The sequence below is a fragment of the Neoarius graeffei genome, chromosome 11 (assembly GCF_027579695.1).
Source record: "Neoarius graeffei isolate fNeoGra1 chromosome 11, fNeoGra1.pri, whole genome shotgun sequence".
Taxonomy (NCBI): domain Eukaryota; kingdom Metazoa; phylum Chordata; class Actinopteri; order Siluriformes; family Ariidae; genus Neoarius; species Neoarius graeffei.
The window spans coordinates 33,253,450-33,273,087 of NC_083579.1; the positions used below are offsets into that span (position 1 = coordinate 33,253,450).

The following is a 19,638-nucleotide window of genomic DNA, read 5'->3' on the forward strand; positions in this document are numbered from 1 at the left end:
TATCAAAGCCACCAGATAATACTGATTGAGGCCATGCGATAATATATTGGGGCCACAATCTTTTTTCCATTAATTATTATCAGAGTTCACATCAGGTCAGATGACGTGAACCATTTCTGTTCAAGTTACAAACTGAGGAACTGAGAGGATCTCCATTTATGAAGCAACTAGTTTTTTTTTTTAAATGTAGCCATCACATTAAGCATTCTGCAGGGATTTCTGCTCAAATCCCCAACCTGTGCCTGGATGCAAATCAGCCAGATTACATCCAGATGTATGAACTTGTAAAGGCGTCCGAACGCTTCGACCTTAATGCCTCAGATTTGCCGTAATACCTCCATGTTTGTTTGCGACTTACAAGACTTCAGGCCAAATGAGAGGCGGTTAATGTGTGTGGTGGATTTGGACAGTTATCAGCTCGCAGCGTGTTTTCCTCACAGGGGGGAAGCGCTCACTGATTCGTCCCACTGTAGAGAAAAAGCCCCGTTTCCTGCTGCCTTGGAAACCGGAATAAATGAGAGCGTAATTACAGAGAGGGTCTCACTGATGAATGGTGGCTTCTCGTGATACCCAAACACAGAGGCTGTGTTAGTAATAAGTACATTTGAACAACTTTTCATAAATACACTCATTGAAAAATCACATGATGGATGGGAGGAATATGTGATCATATGTAATTAATAAATAAATAATCAACAAACAAACAAACAAAAACATGAAGGTGCATTTCATCATGAACTGAATTAAAAACATCATGTGATTCTATGGGAAAAGAAAAATTCAAATGAAAAATTAATTAATGTGCCAAAAAAATCTGATGTGAAACTAAACTGAAAATAAATATGTAAAAAAAGATTTTAAAAAATTAATGGTGTAAAAAAGATGTGCATCAATGAGAATGGGGATGAGAGTGTAGTGAAGATGCAAGGAGTAGACATAAAGAAAGTTGGTGAATTCAAGTACCTGGCGTCAACTGTGCAGGAAAATGGGGGCTGCGATAGTGAGGTGAGAGAGAGAGTGCAGGCAGGGTGGAGCAGTTGGAGAAGGAGTTCGGGAGTCATTTGTGATAGGAAAGTCCCAGCAAAAGTGAAAGGTAAGATGTATAAGACAGTAGTGAGACCAGCTGTGATGTATGGATTGGAGACCGTAACCTTAACGAAGAGACAGGAGGCGGAGTTGGAGGTGGCGGAGTTGAGGATGTTAAGGTTTGCGATGGGAGGTTGGACAGGATAAGGAACGAGCACATCAGAGGGACAGCACATGTGGAGAGCTTGGGAATGAAGCTAAGAGAGATGAGACTGAGATGGTACGGGCACATCCTGAGAAGAGATGCAGAGCATGTTGGAAGGAGAACGTTGAGGATGGAGCTGTCAGGCACATGAAAACGAGGAAGGCCAAAGAGGAGATCCATGGATGTGGTGAGAGAGGACATGAAAGTGGCAGGTGTGGTAGAGAAGGATGCGGAAGACAGGGAGCGATGGAGACGAAAGATCCGCTGTGGCAACCCCTAATTGGGAGCAGCCAAAAGAAGAAGAAGAATGGTGTAAAAAGATAAGAAAAATAATATAGTGTAAAAAAAGGTTAAAAATTAAGCATTTGAAAAAAGGTAAGAAAAAATAATCCTTTGTCCAAAAAAGGGTAAAAACAATCATGTGTAAAAAAAAAAGGTAAAAAAAATTTACCATGTGCAAAAAAGTAAGAAAAATAATAATGTGGAAAAAAAAGAATCATGTGTAAAACAAAGGTTAAAAATAATCATGCAAAAAAGTAAGAAAAATTATGTGTAAAAAATTAAAAACATTTATCGTGTGCAAAAAAAGTTAAAAAAAATGAATCGTGTAAAAAAAAGATTTAAAAAATAATCATGTGTAAAAAAGGTTAAAAATCATGTGCAGAAAAAAGTTAAAAAATAAAATGCAAAAAAGTTTTTAAAAATCATGCGTAAAAAAAAGGTAAAAAAAAATCATGTGTAAAAAATAGGTAAAAACAAAATTAATCAAGTGCAAAAAAATAAGAAAAAATTTAATGTGTAAAAAAGGTTAAAAAAAGAATTATGTGTAAAAAAAAGTTAAAAATAATCATGCAAAAATGTAAGAAAAATAATCATGTGTAAATGAATGTCAAAAAATAATAATGTGTAAAAAAGTTTAAAAAAATGAATCATGTGCAAAAAAAGAGTCAAAAATTATCATGCATAGAAAAGGTTAAAATCATGTTTAGAAAAAAAGGTTAAAAATAATCATGTGTAAGAAAGCAAAAAAAAAAAATGTGCAAAAAAAATTAAGAAAAACAATCGTGCAAAAAAGCTAAAAATGTGTTAAAAGGTTAAAAATAATGTCGAGAAAATTAGATGAGAAAATAAACAAATAGCATGAAAAAAACCATGAGTAACGTGCTGACTTGTGCAAAAATGATTCGTGCAAAAACAAATCACATGAAAGTGAATGAATGTGTAAAAAAATCAGATCAAAATCAAATCTCATAAAAAAATGAAAATTGATAAATTGTGTTTAATTGGGTAAAAAAAATATGCAAAAAATGCATGTAAAGAGGGGGCGGCACAGTGGTGTAATGGTTAGTGCTGTCGCCTCACAGCAAGAAGGTCTGGGTTCAAGCCCCGTGGCCGGCGAGGGCCTTTCTGTGTGGAGTTTGCATGTTGTCCGCGTGGGTTTCCTCCGGGTGCTCCGGTTTCCCCCAAAGACATGCAGGTTAGGCTAACTGGTGACTCTAAATTGACCGTAGGTGTGAACGGTTGTCTATGTATCAGCCTCTCTGAATGTTAGAGTTTATATTAATTTTGCACATAGCGTTAAAAATAACTCCATTATTTAATATTTGAGTTCACTATGGGGCGGCACGGTGGTGTAGTGGTTAGCACTGTCACCTCACAGCAAGAAGGTCCGGGTTTGAGCCCCGTTGCCGGCGAGGGCCTTTCTGTGCGGAGTTTGCATGTTCTCCCCGTGTCCGCGTGGGTTTCCTCCGGGTGCTCCGGTTTCCCCCACAGTCCAAAGACATGCAGGTTAGGTTAACTGGTGACTCTAAATTGAGCGTAGGTGTGAATGAGTGTGAATGGTTGTCTGTGTCTATGTGTCAGCCCTGTGATGACCTGGCGACTTGTCCAGGGTGTACCCCGCCTTTCGCCCGTAGTCAGCTGGGATAGGCTCCAGCTTGCCTGCGACCCTGTAGAACAGGATAAAGCGGCTACAGATAATGAGATGAGATGAGACATGTAAAGAGAAATAAATCACAGGTGGATTAATAAAAATGTGAAAAATGTTTGAAACAAAACGAGAAGTGTGTAAAATGTGAAGTCTGTGTGAGTTTTCTGTATCAGTAAAAGCTAAGAAGTGACTATTATGTAAAGTTTAAAGAATAAAATAAAATAAAAAAGTTCAGGGTGTATCGGTATGAGAGTCACCTCTGTTTGTTTCCTTGGCAACAAAAACATGCGATTCTTCTTGTGTGTGTGTGTGTGTGTTTCTGGCACCGTGCTCCAGATCCTCTTGGGAGACTCTGAACAAAACATTTACAGAACAAATGAAACAGCTCTTTAGGTGCCATGGTGATATTTGCTGTGAATATCTTTCGAGGTCAGCGGCATGCCAGAGTTTATCCTCACATTAAAGCAGGTCAGAAAACACATTAACGTCGGGTGTCGAGTTACTTTGAAGCTAAACGTGGCAAAGGGAAATGTGGGAAACTGGTGCTGGTTCTCCTTCTATAACCGGTAAATAAGCCCTGAAAAATACATGAACGGTGTGAGTGCATGTCTGCGTCTGGCATTGTGCAGCTTCTTGTGCATTTTTTCCCCCACTCTTTCTTTCGCTGCAGTTGCATAGCAACCCAGTCGAGCCTGGGTGCTGGGTGTGGTGACACTGTACAGGGACGGGGCTGTGTACGATTTCCAGACTCGCCCTCTTTAATTAAAAGAGCAACCATCAAGGCTTTCACACGCAACTATGAATTATTCAGCGATTGTCAACACACGTATCACTACATCAGTGTGGAAAAACGAATTAGAGATCAGGACTCATTCATAACAATATATACGCAAACACAGTCAGACCCTGTGTGGGTTTTTTTGGTATTTTTTTTAGTTAAAGGTGCCATCAGTGATTTTAACATTGCACTATTTTTTGTGTCAGATCACGGAATCCAGGGACACATGTCGGCCCGGGGGCATTTTGAGTTATCGACAGATTCAGAAAGTACAGTTTCTAAGCTTTCCAATGATGCCTTCCATGTGGAGATCTGACAATATTTGAAGAATGTGTGGCCTTTTGAAAGTGTATACCTCTTAAAACAGAAAAGGGAGAAAATCGCCCTCAAAGTTTTCCTTCTCAGGGCCCGTCCACATGAGTACGTTTTTGTCGAATCCGCATAAATACTTTATCGTTTCGGCCTCGTGTCCAGACAGATCTGGCTTTTTCGAGGTGTGAAACCGGTATTTTTTGAAAACGGGTCCCAGAGTGGGAAAATCCTAAAACGCCGGATAGCCCGGAGTCGTTTGGACGGCGAATGCGGATTTTTTCAGAAACGATGACGTATAAGCCTCACGTCTCTAACCTTTAACCTCAGCTGCCGCCGCTAGACGCGTCATAACAACAACAATGGCGGACTACAGGCTTGTGCTTGTACTGCAGAAACGTCCAATGTAACACGAAGTAGAAGTTCCACTTCACTGTCGGTCCACACAAAAGACTCTCCTCTTCCTCTCAGAGTTGCGCTGGCCATGATCGTCCTCTTCTCGTGTTATGAGCTTGTTTGTAAACAGCGTATGACCTTTATACGCATGCTCCATGGCTTCTCTACCAGTGTATTGGTGTGGCGGCGTCACAGCGCCACATACAGGCCTGGCATATGCACTACAGCGTTTTGGGTCGTTTCCAGTGAATCCGTGTGGACGCAGATATTTCTGGAAATGACGCCGTGTTTACGGAGATTTTTTTTCAAAACGACAGCGTATTGGGTGAGGCCGCGTACTCGTGTGGACGGGCCCTCAGCTACTCTGGGTGTAGGGCGGGCACATAATGGCGCTCATTTGCATGACATTAAGGAAAGCTCTACCCCCTACTAGCTAGCACGATGCTACTTTCATGTAAACGAAGATCACCACGTCAATTTTCCTTCCATGCAAAGTATGCCCAAAACAATTATGAAGTACAAAAATAAGTCCTAAAGTATACTTTAACGTTTTGTGGTTGAAAAATTACTCACACCGTAAGAAAGAAAGAAAGATAGCATGATGATAACACAACTAACACAATGCTAGTTTCATGTAACCAAACCACAACACTCTCCGTTACATGCAAAAATAACCACACAGCCTTAGATTAATAAACTTACCCCATCAGGAAGAGAAACGGCGCCTTGCACACATCAATGCCTCCGATGGAATATGTAGTCCTAGAACACTTCCTTTGGGTTGCGTTTTTTTTGCGAGAAATGGTTATCTCCGATGTAACTACCGTGCGTCTGTTTGCTTTGCGGTGTTTCAGCTCCTCTGCGATCTGTTTAGCTTGCTCCATATTCATTCAATAGTGAAATTACATGCCTGTATGCAGCTTAAGTAGCCACGAGCTCAGCTCATATCATACAGCTGATTGGCGAAAAAAAAAAAAGACTTAGACTACGTTCAGACTGCACCCTGAAACGACCCATATCCGATTTTTTTGCCCATATGCGACCTGTATCCGATTTGTTATTGACAGTCTGAACGACACAGATCCGATTTTTTTCACATGCGACCCAGGCCGCTTGGATATGTGGTCCTAATTCCGATGCATATCCGTTATTTTCACATGCGACTGCAGTCTGACCGGACAGGTCGCATTCATGTGACCTACACGTCATCAGCAAGAGATAAACGTCACTATTCTGTGTTGGCTAATCCCACCTCTTTGGTGGAAAACAATAAAATTTTACAGTTTTCAAAATTTAAATAGACTTTTATAGAATTGATCAAGCTAATGGTGGATTTGGTAGGGACCTGGATGTTGATCTGTTAGCCTGATTAAATAAAACAGTTTCTATAACTGATTTATAACTTAAACCATCCTGTATTACAAGATTATAAGATTGTTCTGGAAATTTCCAGTGATTTGACACCTTCGGTCTCATTAGTCTGCTGCCCACATTAATCAGATTATTGTGTGAGTTCCGCCGCCGCCACAAAAACCACATCGCCAGGTCTCGCCTCATCTCCATGCTTTACTTGCAAACTTGAAGAGTGCGCTTTTTTTTTGTTTACGTATTACGTAGATGTGCTTATTACATGTCAATTTGCGCATGCGGGACACTTTTGGGTCGTTTTCCGTTCATATTGGAGATCGCATACAAGTCTCATATAATTGGTAATGTGAACGGCCTAACACAAAAATCGGATTTCACAACAAATCGGATATGGGTCGTTTCAGGTTGCAGTCTGAGGCCAAGTTTACATTAGACCGTATCTGTCTCGTTTTCTTCGCGGATGCACTGTCCGTTTACATTAAAACGCCTGGAAACGCCGGGAAACGGGAATCCGCCAGGGTCCACGTATTCAATCCAGATCGTGTCTGGTCTGGTGCTGTGTAAACATTGAGAATACGCGGATACGCTGTGCTGAGCTCTAGCTGGCGTCGTCATTGGACAACGTCACTGTGACATCCACCTTCCTGATTCGCTGGCGTTGGTCATGTGACGCGACTGCTGAAAAACGGCGCGGACTTCCGCCTTGTATCACCTTTCATTAAAGAGTATAAAAGTATGAAAATACTGCAAATACTGATGCAAATACTGCCCATTGTGTAGTTATGATTGTCTTTAGGCTTGCCATCCTTCCACTTGCAAGTGGTAAGTGATCTGCGCTGGGATCACACACACAGCGGCTCAGTCCCGAATCACAGCTCGTGCGCTATACTCGCGCTCTCTGTGAGCTGCGCAGGGCCGGAGTGCGCACCCTCCAGAGGGCACTCGCTGTTCAGGGCGGAGTGATTTGCAGCGCAGGATGCCTGCGGAGCCGAGCGTATCCGTGTATTGGCGTTGCTGTGTGCACGCGAATCGTGTATTGGCGTTGCTGTGTGCACGTGAATCGTTTTAAAAACGTTAATCTGATGATCCGCTGATACGGTCTAATGTAAACCCCACCTGAACGTAGTGTTAAATCGTCACGTGAATGGCCCATATGGTAATTTACCCGCACCCCCCAGCAGGCTACAGTTCTGACAAAAACGAGACAATTTGCAACAAAAAATGTATGCTTTTCCAACAAAACAATCTATTATCTGAAATACTGATTGCATTCTTCAAGATCTCAACTTGCACATTATGGGAAAAAATGAAAATCACAAATTTCGAAAAAAAATGCTTCTTTTGCAATTTTCTCGGATTCGTTTCGGCCGACATGTGTCCCTGGATTCCGTGAGGTAAAGTTTCTTCTCAGCCTGCTCCGGTTTCAATAAAATATCTACTTCGAGGATAAACTCGAGTCTTTGTGCCCCTCCACAGGCTCTGGGACACAAAAATGGGCCACCAACATCCAGGACTCACCTGTCAATCATGTTACCTGTGGTTGCAAAGGCTCCTCCTCTTCCTCTTCTTCATGTGCAGTCCTCATTTTCATGTCTTTGGAGTCCTGTCTCTAAAGTTCAAAAGTGCCTTTTGCACCTTTAATGTAAATTCAACACTGATCTCTGAATCAAATCCCCGATAACAACATGTCCTGAAGGGTTTAATTCCTTTTATACGACAACAATTACCAATAAATGAGCAATCCTTTACATTTATAGTAGCAGCTAAAAGTGATTAAAAGGGTCCAAGCATAATGGGATGTGAATATTATAAGTTATGTTCTATTTTGTTTCGTTCTGTGATCAAATGTATTCTTGTGAATGACATTTTCATTTTCTCATGAGGATTTTAAAGGTGCTGACTGCAAAGTCATCTGAAAATTTGGATTTTGTTGATTGTGCATGGGATTTCCCTCTGTCTCGCAAGAACAATATCACGCGGATGAGATGTGATCATTTTGATGTCCTGAGGGTCGCTTTTCTCCATTTTGGGACCGTTTTCCTCCATAAACAGTATGGCCCTACGGAAACAGCCGAACGCAAAGAGCTTTAACTAATTAGCATAACTGCGGAACTGCATCACACCAAGATGGCGACATGCGGAGAACATCGTGACTCTGCATCGACCTCGGAGAGTTTTGAGCTGCAGGGATGTAATTTGTGGTTGACATTCGCGAATAGATCTGTGAAACAAAAGACGAATATATCTTTTCTCTGTTACTGCTTTCGTGTTATCGTGTAAGATCAAAGCATGAGGTGTAGAACTCCATAATCGCTCCCGTGGAGTCGAGCTCATGCATTCTAAGGCTAAGATAGCTAAGTGCTAGCGATAATGATTTAGTTATCTGTCCAGAAAAATGACATGTCTTCTAACCTTGCTCTATCTTGTAGTTGCACTCATGAGACAGGCTTTCCTTTTCTTTTCCGCTGCCTTTTAGCTGGTGGGACAGCCGAGTCCACCATGTTTGCCCACGCCAACTTGTTTTGGTTAAAAATAGGTCAAACACACCCCACGGTGGTCACGTGATATTGTTGCTCACTTGCTTCGGCCTTCTCCGGAATCCTAAAACGTGTGTGGCTTTTTATCTCGGCAAAACATTTACACACAGGATACACGGTGTGTGTGTGGAGCAGCGAAACATCTCGAAACTCCAACAGCAATAGAAATAGAACATTTTGCCCAGAATTCAACTTTGCAGTCAGAATCTTTAATCCAACACTATAATTAAATATTATATTATTAGGAGCGGGTGGCACGGTGGTGTAGTGGTTAGCGCTGTCGCCTCACAGCAAGAAGGTCCGGGTTCGAGCCCCGTGGCCGGCAAGGGCCTTTCTGTGTGGAGTTTGCATGTTCTCCCCATGTCCGCGTGGGTTTCCTCCGGGTGCTCCGGTTTCCCCCACAGTCCAAAGACATGCAGGTTAGGTTAACTGGTGACTCTAAATTGAGCGTAGGTGTGAATGTGAGTGTGAATGGGTGTCTGTGTCTATGTGTCAGCCCTGTGATGACCTGGCGACTTGTCCAGGGTGTACCCCGCCTTTCGCCCGTAGTCAGCTGGGATAGGCTCCAGCTTGCCTGCGACCCTGTAGAAGGATAAAGTGGCTAGAAATAATGAGATGAGATTATTGGGAGCGCCACCATGTGGTGGAATGATGCATCACTTATTGGTGACCTTGAGCACATGGTCTTCTACACATCTACCTGAGTTTGAGATGCTGAAAACACAGTTTTAAAAATCATTAGGACCTCAAGCATAAACCGTTATGAAAGTACTTTGGCAAATCCTACATATTAGCAATTTAGGTTTGATGACTGGAAGTTCGAAGCTTGTAGGAGGAAAGAATTAAAATACCCAACATCCTGTATACTATACTTCATGTATGTTTACAGATTTGTTTAGACTGAAGGAATCACAGGAAATTATAATTTAGATTCTGAGAAGTTTAGGAGCATGTATAACTTTGGGTTGTAAATTAACACGAAATTGATAATAATTAGGAGACAAATTAGCATGATTTAGTTCCTGAAACTTTGGTACTTGGACCCCTTTTTATATATATATATATATATATATATATATATATATATATATATATATATATATATATATATATATATATCTGTGGTGGCACGGTGGTGTAGTGGTTAGTGCTGTCGCCTCACAGCAAGAAGGTCCGCGTCCGAGCCCCGTGTCCGCGTGGGTTTCCTCCGGGTGCTCCGGTTTCCCCCGCAGTCCAATGACATGAAGGTTAGGTTAACTGGTGACTCTAAATTGACCGTAGGTGTGAGTGTGAGTGTGAATGGTTGTCTGTGTCTATGTGTCAGCCCTGTGATGACCTGGCGACTTGTCCAGGGTGTACCCCGCCTTTCGCCTGTAGTCAGCTGGGATAGGCTCCAGCTTGCCTGCGACCCTGTAGAACAGGATAAAGCGGCTAGAGATAATGAGATGAGATGAGACATTATCGAGTAAGCACAAAAGCATTTTAGAGTTCCTAACGTTCATTTTCCAGCACAAAGTTAAATGTTACAAAAAAAGAAAAGCTTGTATCTGAGCAGCATATTACATAAGAGAGCACTTTTCAGATTAAAGCTAGACTGCCTTTCAGATTTTTCAAGATTAGGTCATAAAAAGAATTTTCCCTGACACCCAGTTATTTTTGTTTAGTGGACCAAAATCTACTGAATTCAAATCACAGACTTCCAATTTTATTAGCTTTTTTTTTTAAATAGAACAATTAATGAATTTAAGGCCATGTGGCCCTAAATTATCCAATATTTTTTCCTGCTTCACCATGACGCAATACAAGATACTACATCATGCATCACGTGGTGGGCTTTCCCCGTTCGTGCAAGGCATTGTGGGATATAAATTTGAAACTGAAGAGAAAAATGGAGGACGTGAGTGTGTGAATGAAATGTGAAAGACCGACTACAGTAACGGGAAGCGAGAAGAAAAGATGTTATGTTACAGTATATACGAAGGAAAGGAAATGCAGGACCAAACTAATAAATATCGGCGGTCAGCAAGCACCTCGGTGTGATCAGCTGTTCGTTTAGCGACAGAATGATGGAACTGTCAGTGCACGGTCAAGGTAAACCTGTAGATGGCAGTAATGCAACACTGTGGATGCCAGCTGCTGTAAAACCCAAAAGAAGAAGAAGAAGGTAAACCTGCACATGCGCACACGGACTTCCTCTGTCTGCTTGACTGCACAAAGTGAGAAATTTCATGCACGTTATTTGCTTTAATCCCCTCAAATGAAATAACTTCCCAGCTACACTATGGCCTGTTTTTTTTTTTTTGAGATATACAGAAGTTAATATAGATCACAATGACCAAATTTCAGAGGGAACTAAATTTCACCGATTTTATGAAATCGAAAGGCCGTCTAGCTTTAAAAAATAAAGCATAATGAAGGCTGCTGGGTTTTGGTGCAAAATTACGAAGCGAGTGTGACCGTCAAAGTGTCCAGAAGAACTGTGGCTGGTTCTGTAAGATGCTCAGTAAAACCTACAGCTCATTTCCGCATAAAACTGCACTCACTGTACCTCAGACTGTTATTTTTTTTAAGTAAAGGGTCGTCTCACACCAAATATTGACTTTGTTTCATTTATTATAGCTTACTGCTGGTTATAGTAATTTTTTTAATGTTGAAACATTTCATTTCATTATTTTTAAGCTATTTTTGTCTACAGTATTTCTTTACATGTGCCTAAGACTTTTGCACACTGCTGTATATATAATATACTGTAAATTGAATAATAAATGGGTTGATATTGTGACAAAGTAAAAAAAAAAAAGTACTGAGGTGCCTACACACAGAGTTAAAAAAAAAAAAAAATCGGTCCATAATATCTGAATGCTTTTCTATTGGATATTGTATCCTGAAACCTGATTGGCTGTTATATTTTATGATGTAATAACACTGTTTAGACCTAGCACAGTTTTCCAAAGAGATTTTCAGCTCTGCTTGTTTCATAAAGAAAAAAAAAATAATCGTTTCAATCGACTACTTAAAAAGTTAATTTTATGTAGACTGTTATTCATGAAGGTTTTATTTTAGAATCACACAAGTGCAAGAAGTTCGCCTTTGCAACTCTTTTTTTTTTCTTTATTGCAACTGGAAGACAATACAGCACAGAAACGTGATGGCAGGTCGGAATAACGAACGAACGCAAAATAAAATAAAAAAGGAATCTTTTTTTTTTCATCGTGATGGACAAAGTGATATTTACATATTGATGAAATTGTCTTTGGCAATATGATTACACAACGAGGAAATACAGAGTGCAAGAACGCCTCCATATCGACACTTTATCAGGGTGCACATGCCATCAGACCTCGAAAATTCAGAATGAACCAAATGAGACTCGGTTCTACTTGCTCGGAAAACAAACAAACAAACAAACAAACATAAAAGAAAACACTTGGCAAGTCTTTTTTTTAAATTGTCAACTAACAATGTTAAGCTTTGAATAATAATAATAATAATAATAATAATAATAATAATAATAATAATAATAAACAATGACAAAAATACACAAGGAAACACAAGGAGAAGACTGTTATTAACTGTTATTTGCCTGGCTTGGGTTGAGATTTCTCATGCGCCTCCACTCGCCACTTCATCCTCTCGCGGCCTTTTCCTTCGGAAGAGATTCGTAAAAAGGAAAAGTTACGTAGTGAGTGTTCCCTTTTTTTTTCTCAACAAGAATGGATTTTCTAATGCTGGTTTTCCTCCATTTTCTTTTTTCCGCAGTGTGAGGATGGAGAATTCAGTTCTCAGAAGCGATGAAGATGACAACGACGATGAGAACGATGCACACATGAAGTCCGTATACGTGCATGATCAGAACAGGCATGCTAACAGGACACGTCACAAATGCTCAAGGTCGACAAGATCATAAACATTTGGATTCACTATGATGAGGATAAAGTGTGTATGATATGGATGATATAAAAACACCTCGATGAGCAATTTACAGCCAATAATGTGTAATGTGATAGCGTCGGATATGATTATGATGTAGTATTTATATTATACATGACGACAAAAATGCTACAAGTTTTTCATGTAGTATTATCAAAGTGTGTGTGTGTGTGTGTGTGTGTGTGTGTGTGTGTGTGTGTGTGTGTGTTGGCCACGTTGCTGTGTATAAACTTACCGGCTTTGGCACTGAACTTTAAAAATCAGACTTGTGTTAAAAGCTAGGTGTGTCACCTTTAATTGATAAAAGTGCAATCGGATGGAATTGGATACAATATGCAGTAGCGAACAACATGCTCTGGGATTAGTGTGTGTGTGTGTGTGTGTAGATATTTAATACTGAACAGTGCTACGTAGAGGGAAGAGTGTGTATTAGCTGTGCTGTGTAAATGGAAGACCCCCCCTCAAAAAAAATGGAAGAAAAGGAACAGACACTCACTACCAACTTGTCCTTACAGAGCTGAGCGCTAAGCAACAACGCTGAACGCTTGCTCACCCCCACAAACACACACACACACACACACACACACACACACACACACACACACACACACACACACACACACACACCGGAGCTGAACTGATGGAGAGAGTGGAGAGGGGGGCTGACAGCCCTACACTCGGAAAGAAGGTGAAGTCCCCATATTGCACAGAGTGTTGCCCAACAGTCAGCGTTTGTCCCTGAAGAAGGTTATTCTGTAAAATGCCTGCTTTTGTACGATGAGGACAAATCAAGACAAAACAAACAAACAAAAAAAAACAAGCCAAACAAACAAAACGAAACAAACAAACAAAAAAAAAAAAACCAAAAACAAAAGTGACTGTAGGCCTATGGGCATAGAAATTAGATTAGAGGCGGTGCCTTTTTGTTCTCTAGGATCTATATTTATATGAAAATAATTCATGCTTCATGCTAAATACATTATTTACCTTACAACTTTTTTTTTTAATAAAAAAAAGATCTTCATCTTCTTTACAAGAACCCATGCAACACGATTTTGGAGAGAAAAAAAAAATCCTGCTGGCTACATTGCTTAAATTAAGAAAGGAAAAGAAAGAAAAAAAACCAAACCAAACAAATCAACCAAAAAAAGGTCTAGTGTAACATTTTATACAGTGTTATCCTGACTGGATGAAATTGCTTCTTACATCATGAGGATTAAAAAAATGAAAAGATAAGAAAGAATTTATACAAAATTAAAACAGAAACAGGAGTTTTAAAAAAATGAAACCAAATAATAATAATAAAAAAAAAATCCCACAAAACATTTCCACAGTCATTTCATTATTTTGATCACTAAATTACAATTGGCAGGTTTAGTAGCCTCATTTCTGGGATTATTATTTTATTGTTCGGTAAAGATATAAGGAATATCACTATGCCACTTGACTTTATTTGAGTCATAACACTCATTTCGATTGCTTAAGGGAAGAACATGGGCAGTGAGAACAATTTCTTGGTACGTATTCATACATCTAGTGTATATTTGCCTCCAAAAAGCACAAAAGCTTATGGCTTCGGATTTATTTCACAGATTAACGACGGGGGGACGGGGAACGGCTGACTTTCAGCAGCTACAATAATCTAGGAGCACACGCCCATGATGTCGGATCGGATTAGCGCTCTGGGAAGGAAGTGCACTCACTCCATGTGACTAAGAGAAGTGTACACTACTCCTAGTGTACTAGAGCTATAGCTTACATAACTCCTAGACACTCTCTACTCCTGCTGACCTGCTCCATCCCTGTGTCCGAAATCGCTCACTCGTTCACTACTCTCTATTCTGTGTACAGGGAATTACCATATAGAGGACTATTTAGTGAGCTCATTGGTAAAAAAAAAAAAAAACGCTTTTGGACACTACTCCGTCATGCTGGTATGGTATTTACGTCATTACTGTCGCACAATTAAAATGTGCCAGATCAGTCAGCTGGCAGGTTTTTAAAATAATAAACACATGCATGTATTTTTGTGATAAATCCATATTATATTGAGAGTATTTCCCACATTAATCAATACAAAGTACCTGCATCTTTCAGTTTTTTTTTAATCAAGGCTGAATACTTTCTTCTTTGCCGCTGCCTTTTATTAAATCAAATTTGAGACTTTTAATTTGATTTCTTTCGGCGTGACCGCAATGCATGATGGGATATATTGCTTTGGTTAGTGACCATCGGTTGCCCATTACTTTTCGTGATGCATTGTGGGATACTTTGAGTGCACTATATAGGATGTAAATAATCCTCACTAAGGTTTCGGACACCACTACAAAATAGCGTCCTCACTATATAGTGAGCAGGGAGCGATTTCGGACACAGGGCATGTACCTGCCCACGGGACGCTTTGCTTCTCGACAGCGCTGTGTTCTCTCATCTAAGTGCGTGTGGAATTTTCTTCTTATTTAATGTTAATATCAGCCAAATAAAACCCATTAGTAAATCAGCTGATTTTTTTTTTTTGCTATGGCTTTAATCTCCTTTAAAAAAACAGAAATAAAAACAATAAAAAATAAAGAACCCTCAATAACTTCACCTATAAAGATAGGAAAACAAAGTTAATTGTTGATATTGCCACAAATCAGTAGAATTCACCTGATGTCCTGGAAAAAAATAGTAAATTCTATTAAAAGTGATGTTTCTTTTTTTCCCCCTCTTCCTCATAACACAGTTTAGTTATTTTTCATGGACTCTTTTTGCTCTTTCTGGCCCTTGGCCGTCCGGTTGGTGATATTGTTCAAACAGGCTCTGACGCCAGCCAGGTGGAGCAGAGAACCCGCCGCCTCCTTCATCTCCTCATCATCGCTTTCTGGAGGCTTCTCCGTGCGCCTCTTTTTTAACGGCAGCATGTCACTGGCCACTCTCTGTTTGACCTTTGTCAAATGGTGCCACTTGTTGTGCTGTGCCAGGGCCAGAGCGTCCACCGCCCACTCTTTGGGCTCCTTCTTGATCTTGGCCCTGTCGTCGTCGTCCGTGTCGCTGGTGGTGTCGTGACCGTGGAACTCGGACGCGCTGCAGTCGAGCTGCGTTTTCTCTCCGGGTGTCGAGTTGGAAGATTTGCCGAAGCTGTAGTTGTGGTCTTCCTTGGGGTCGCTGCTGACCAGAGGAGAGTCGCAGGACGGCTCACTTTCGCTGCGAATCCTGCAGCCAGCCAGGACTGACCTAATTACACAGCCCAAAGATACGTCATGTGGTTAGGAAACACAGTCATAGAACTTGTTCAAATAATTCAATACTTTATAGCCTACCGGTGTCATTAAAAGCAATCACTGTGATAAGAGCTGCTCCCGTAATTATAAAGACTGTCTAACAACTCTAAAAAGTGAATTAAAAGTGTAATAAAATCACGTCCATCTCATGTACACCTGACAACCTCATGACCATGATTTACAACCCCAATTCCAAAAAAGTTGGGACGCTGTAAATAAAAACAGAATGCGATGATTTGAAAATCAGAAAAGTTGGGACGGGGCATGTTTACCACTGTGCTGCATCACCTCTACTTTTAACAACACTCTGTAAACGTTTGGGAACTGAGGAGACCAATTGCTGTAGTTTTGAAAGAGAAATTTTGTCCCATTCTTGCCTAATATACAATTTCAGTTGCTTAACAGTTCAGGAGTTTCCTTTGTCGTATTTTGTGCTTCATAATGCACCAAACGTTTTAAATGAGAGACAGGTCTGGACTGCAGGCAGGCCAGTTTAGCACCTGGACTCTTTTACTATGGAGCCAGGCAATTTTAATATGTGCAGAAAGTGGTTTGGCATTGTCTCGCTGAAAAAGATTTTTTCTGGATGGCAGCATATTGCTCTGAAATGTGTATATATCATTCAGCATTAATGATGCCTTCCCAGATGTACAAGCTGCACATGTCATGTGCACTAATGCACCCTCATACCATCACAGACGCTGGCTTTTGAACTGTGCACTGATAACAAGCCGGATGGTCCCTCTCCTCTTTAGCCTGGAGGACGCAGTGTTCATGATTTCTAAAAATAATTTCTACTTTTGATTCGTCAGACCTCGGGACAATTTTCCACTTCGCCTCAGTCCATCGTAAAAGAGCTCGGGCCCAGAGAAGGTGGCGGTGTTTTTGGATATTATTTATATCTGGTTTTAACTTGCACTTGTGGATGCAGTAATGAACTGTTTTCACAGACGATGGTTTTCTGAAGTGTTCCTGAGCCCATACAGTGATTTCCACTACAGACACGTGTCTGCTTTTAATGCAGTGTCTCCTGAGGGCCTGAAGATCATAGGCATCCAATGTCAGTTTTCAGCCTTGTCTCTTGCATACAGAGATTTCCCCAGATTCTCGGAATCTTTTAATGATATTATGGACCACAGATGATGTGATCCACAAATTCTTTGCAGTGTTACATTTCTTAAATTGTCGCACTGTTTCCCCACACAGTCTTTCACAGAGCACTGAACCCCTCCCCATCTTTACTTCTGAGAGACTCCGCCTCTCTGGGATGCTCTTTTTATACCCAATTATGTTACTGACCTGTTGCCAATTAACCAAATTAGGTTTTTTTAGCATTACACAATTTTTTCAGTCTTTTGTTGCCCCTGTCCCAACTTTTTTGAAACGTGTTGCTGATATCAAATTCAAAATGAGCATATAGTTTGAAAACAAACAAATAAACAAACAAACAAACAAACAAACAAAAAATAAAATTTCTCAGTTTCAACATTCGATATGTTGTCTTTGTACTATTTTTAAATGAAATATAGGGTTTCCATGATTTACAAATCTTCACATTCTCTTTTTATTTATGTTTTACACAGCAACCCAAACTTTATTTTATTTTTTTAATTGGGGTTGTAGTATCTTATGGCTTCATTAATTTGCGCACACGCATATCTGTTGTTGCATGATATAAAAAACAAAATACTAACTGTTCGGAATGTGCGGGATCATGTGCTATTTTATGTGCTGCTGAATGATGAGTGCAGAAGCCATTTTGTTAAATGAAACCAAATTTGCAGTGATTAATGTGATAATACAACAAATACTACTCATGCAGCCAGATACACGAGACTCCTACTGGATTCATTTCACTGCTCACTATCTTCTCATTCATAGATCATCGTATTCGCCTTTTTTTCATTTTTAAAATGTATTGCTTTTATGTTGCATCATCATCGTCGTCATCATCATCATCATTTCACAGCAAAGAAAAATAATTCAAACATTCCTTTTTCTTCAGTCTGCATTTTCTATCTCTTGCTTGAAAGGGCTTGCGTTAAAGGCGGCCTCAACACTATTGAAACAAAACCTTGGTTTGGATGCTTCTATCAGAGAAAATCTGGCAATATCGGAAGCCTGAACTACACACAGGTAATTTACATAATCTGAATGACAAGCCAGGGCGGCACGGTGGTGTAGTGGTTAGTGCTGTCACCTCACAGCAAGAAGGTCCTGGGTTTGAGCCCCGTGGCCGGCGAGGGCCTTTCTGTGTGGAGTTTGCATGTTCTCCCCGTGTCCACGTGGGTTTCCTCCGGGTGCTCCGGTTTCCCCCACAGTCCAAAGACATGCAGGTTAGGTTAACTGGTGACTCTAAATTGAGCGTAGGTGTGAATGTGAGTGTGAATGGTTGTCTGTGTCTATGTGTCAGCCCTGTGATGACCTGGCGACTTGTCCAGGGTGAACCCCGCCTCTCACCCGTAGTCAGCTGGGATAGGCTCCAGCTTGCCTGCGACCCTGTTGGACAGGATAAACGGCTACAGATAATGGATGGATGACAAGCCCAGGAAATGTTGACATATTTGTAGCCCAACTCTTAACACGTTTAACCTTTCCCATGTTAATATAGACTGCTCGTACTGAATGTCTTTTTAACAACACTGTAATATTTGTTTTTACTCTTCTACACCGGTATACAGTAATGAGTTATAATCCGATGATCCAGTGACACAACACTGTCAGAAATAGAGATACAGCAGGAGTCTATTTCTGTCCCCCATGATACAATCTACACTAATGTACCCCCTAGGGCTCATTATTGGACCTCAAGGTAACTCTGTGTACTTTTTTAGGGCCAAGAACAGAACAGGTTCCCTTTTCAGTCGGGTTCCTTTCAAGGTTTCTTCCCCCGTGTTGTCTTTAAACCTACATCCATTTTCCAAAAAAGCTTCTTTGTGGCAATGTCCATTGTTAGAAGTGATACTATGGAAATCGTTGCTTTTGTGTACATATTTTCTCCTTATATACTGTTTACCTCTTTAAGCTTTATCAATTCTTATACAAATGCATTGCTTTATTATTCAATATCTTTCTCTGTGTAAAGCTGGTCGAGCTCTGCCTGACTGCTCTGCTTCTTTGTGTAAAACACCATCTTTATGCGATGGATGAAATTTCCAGCTGGATTTAGGTCACACTCTAACTAGGCCATTCATTCCTTTAGCTTTTTATTCTCCAGCACCTGGACTTCTACTTACGTGCCTGCTGCTGCGATGCTAAAGGTTCAGTGAGGCTATGCTGGAAGAATCTTGGTTTTGTTGTTGTTATTGTTGTTGTTGTTTTTGTTGTTTGCGTGTAGCAGAAAATGCTGTTGAACTTAAATCAAACATCTTTGTTCATTTATGCTTCTGTGTTTCCTTCCAAAGAAAATGAAGCTACTACAGTATATACTATAAGAACATGAAATGATCTGGAAATGGATTCTTTGTCCTGATTAAAGCTGCAGTTTGTACAACCTCGATTCCAAAGTACAAAGTACAAATTGTAAATAAAAACGGAATGCAATAATTTACAAATCTCAAAAACTGATATTGTATTCACAATAGAACATAGACAACATATCAAATGTCGAAAGTGAGACATTTTGAAATTTCATGCCAAATATTGGCTCATTTGAAATTTCATGACAGCAACACATCTCAAAAAAGTTGGGACGGGGCAATAAGAGGCTGGAAAAGTTAAAGGTACAAAAAAGGAACAGCTGGAGGAGCAAATTGCAACTCATTAGGTCAATTGGCAATAGGTCATTAACATGACTGGGTATAAAAAGAGCATCTTGGAGTGGCAGCGGCTCTCAGAAGTAAAGATGGGAAGAGGATCACCAATCCCCCTAATTCTGCGCCGACAAATAGTGGAGC

General features: G+C 40.4%; 1 protein-coding gene across 2 annotated transcripts in view; it reads right to left on the reverse strand.

The window, feature by feature from the left end:
- Positions 1-11,632: 11,632 nt before the first annotated feature.
- Positions 11,633-19,638, reverse strand: part of foxn3 (forkhead box N3) — a 201,506-nt gene continuing 193,500 nt past the window's right edge. For both annotated transcript variants that reach the window (XM_060933731.1, XM_060933730.1), the window contains exon 6: positions 11,633-15,695. In XM_060933731.1, coding sequence (XP_060789714.1) covers positions 15,206-15,695 — 490 coding nt within the window. In that variant the 3' untranslated portion in view covers positions 11,633-15,205. The remainder of the gene's footprint in view (positions 15,696-19,638) is intronic.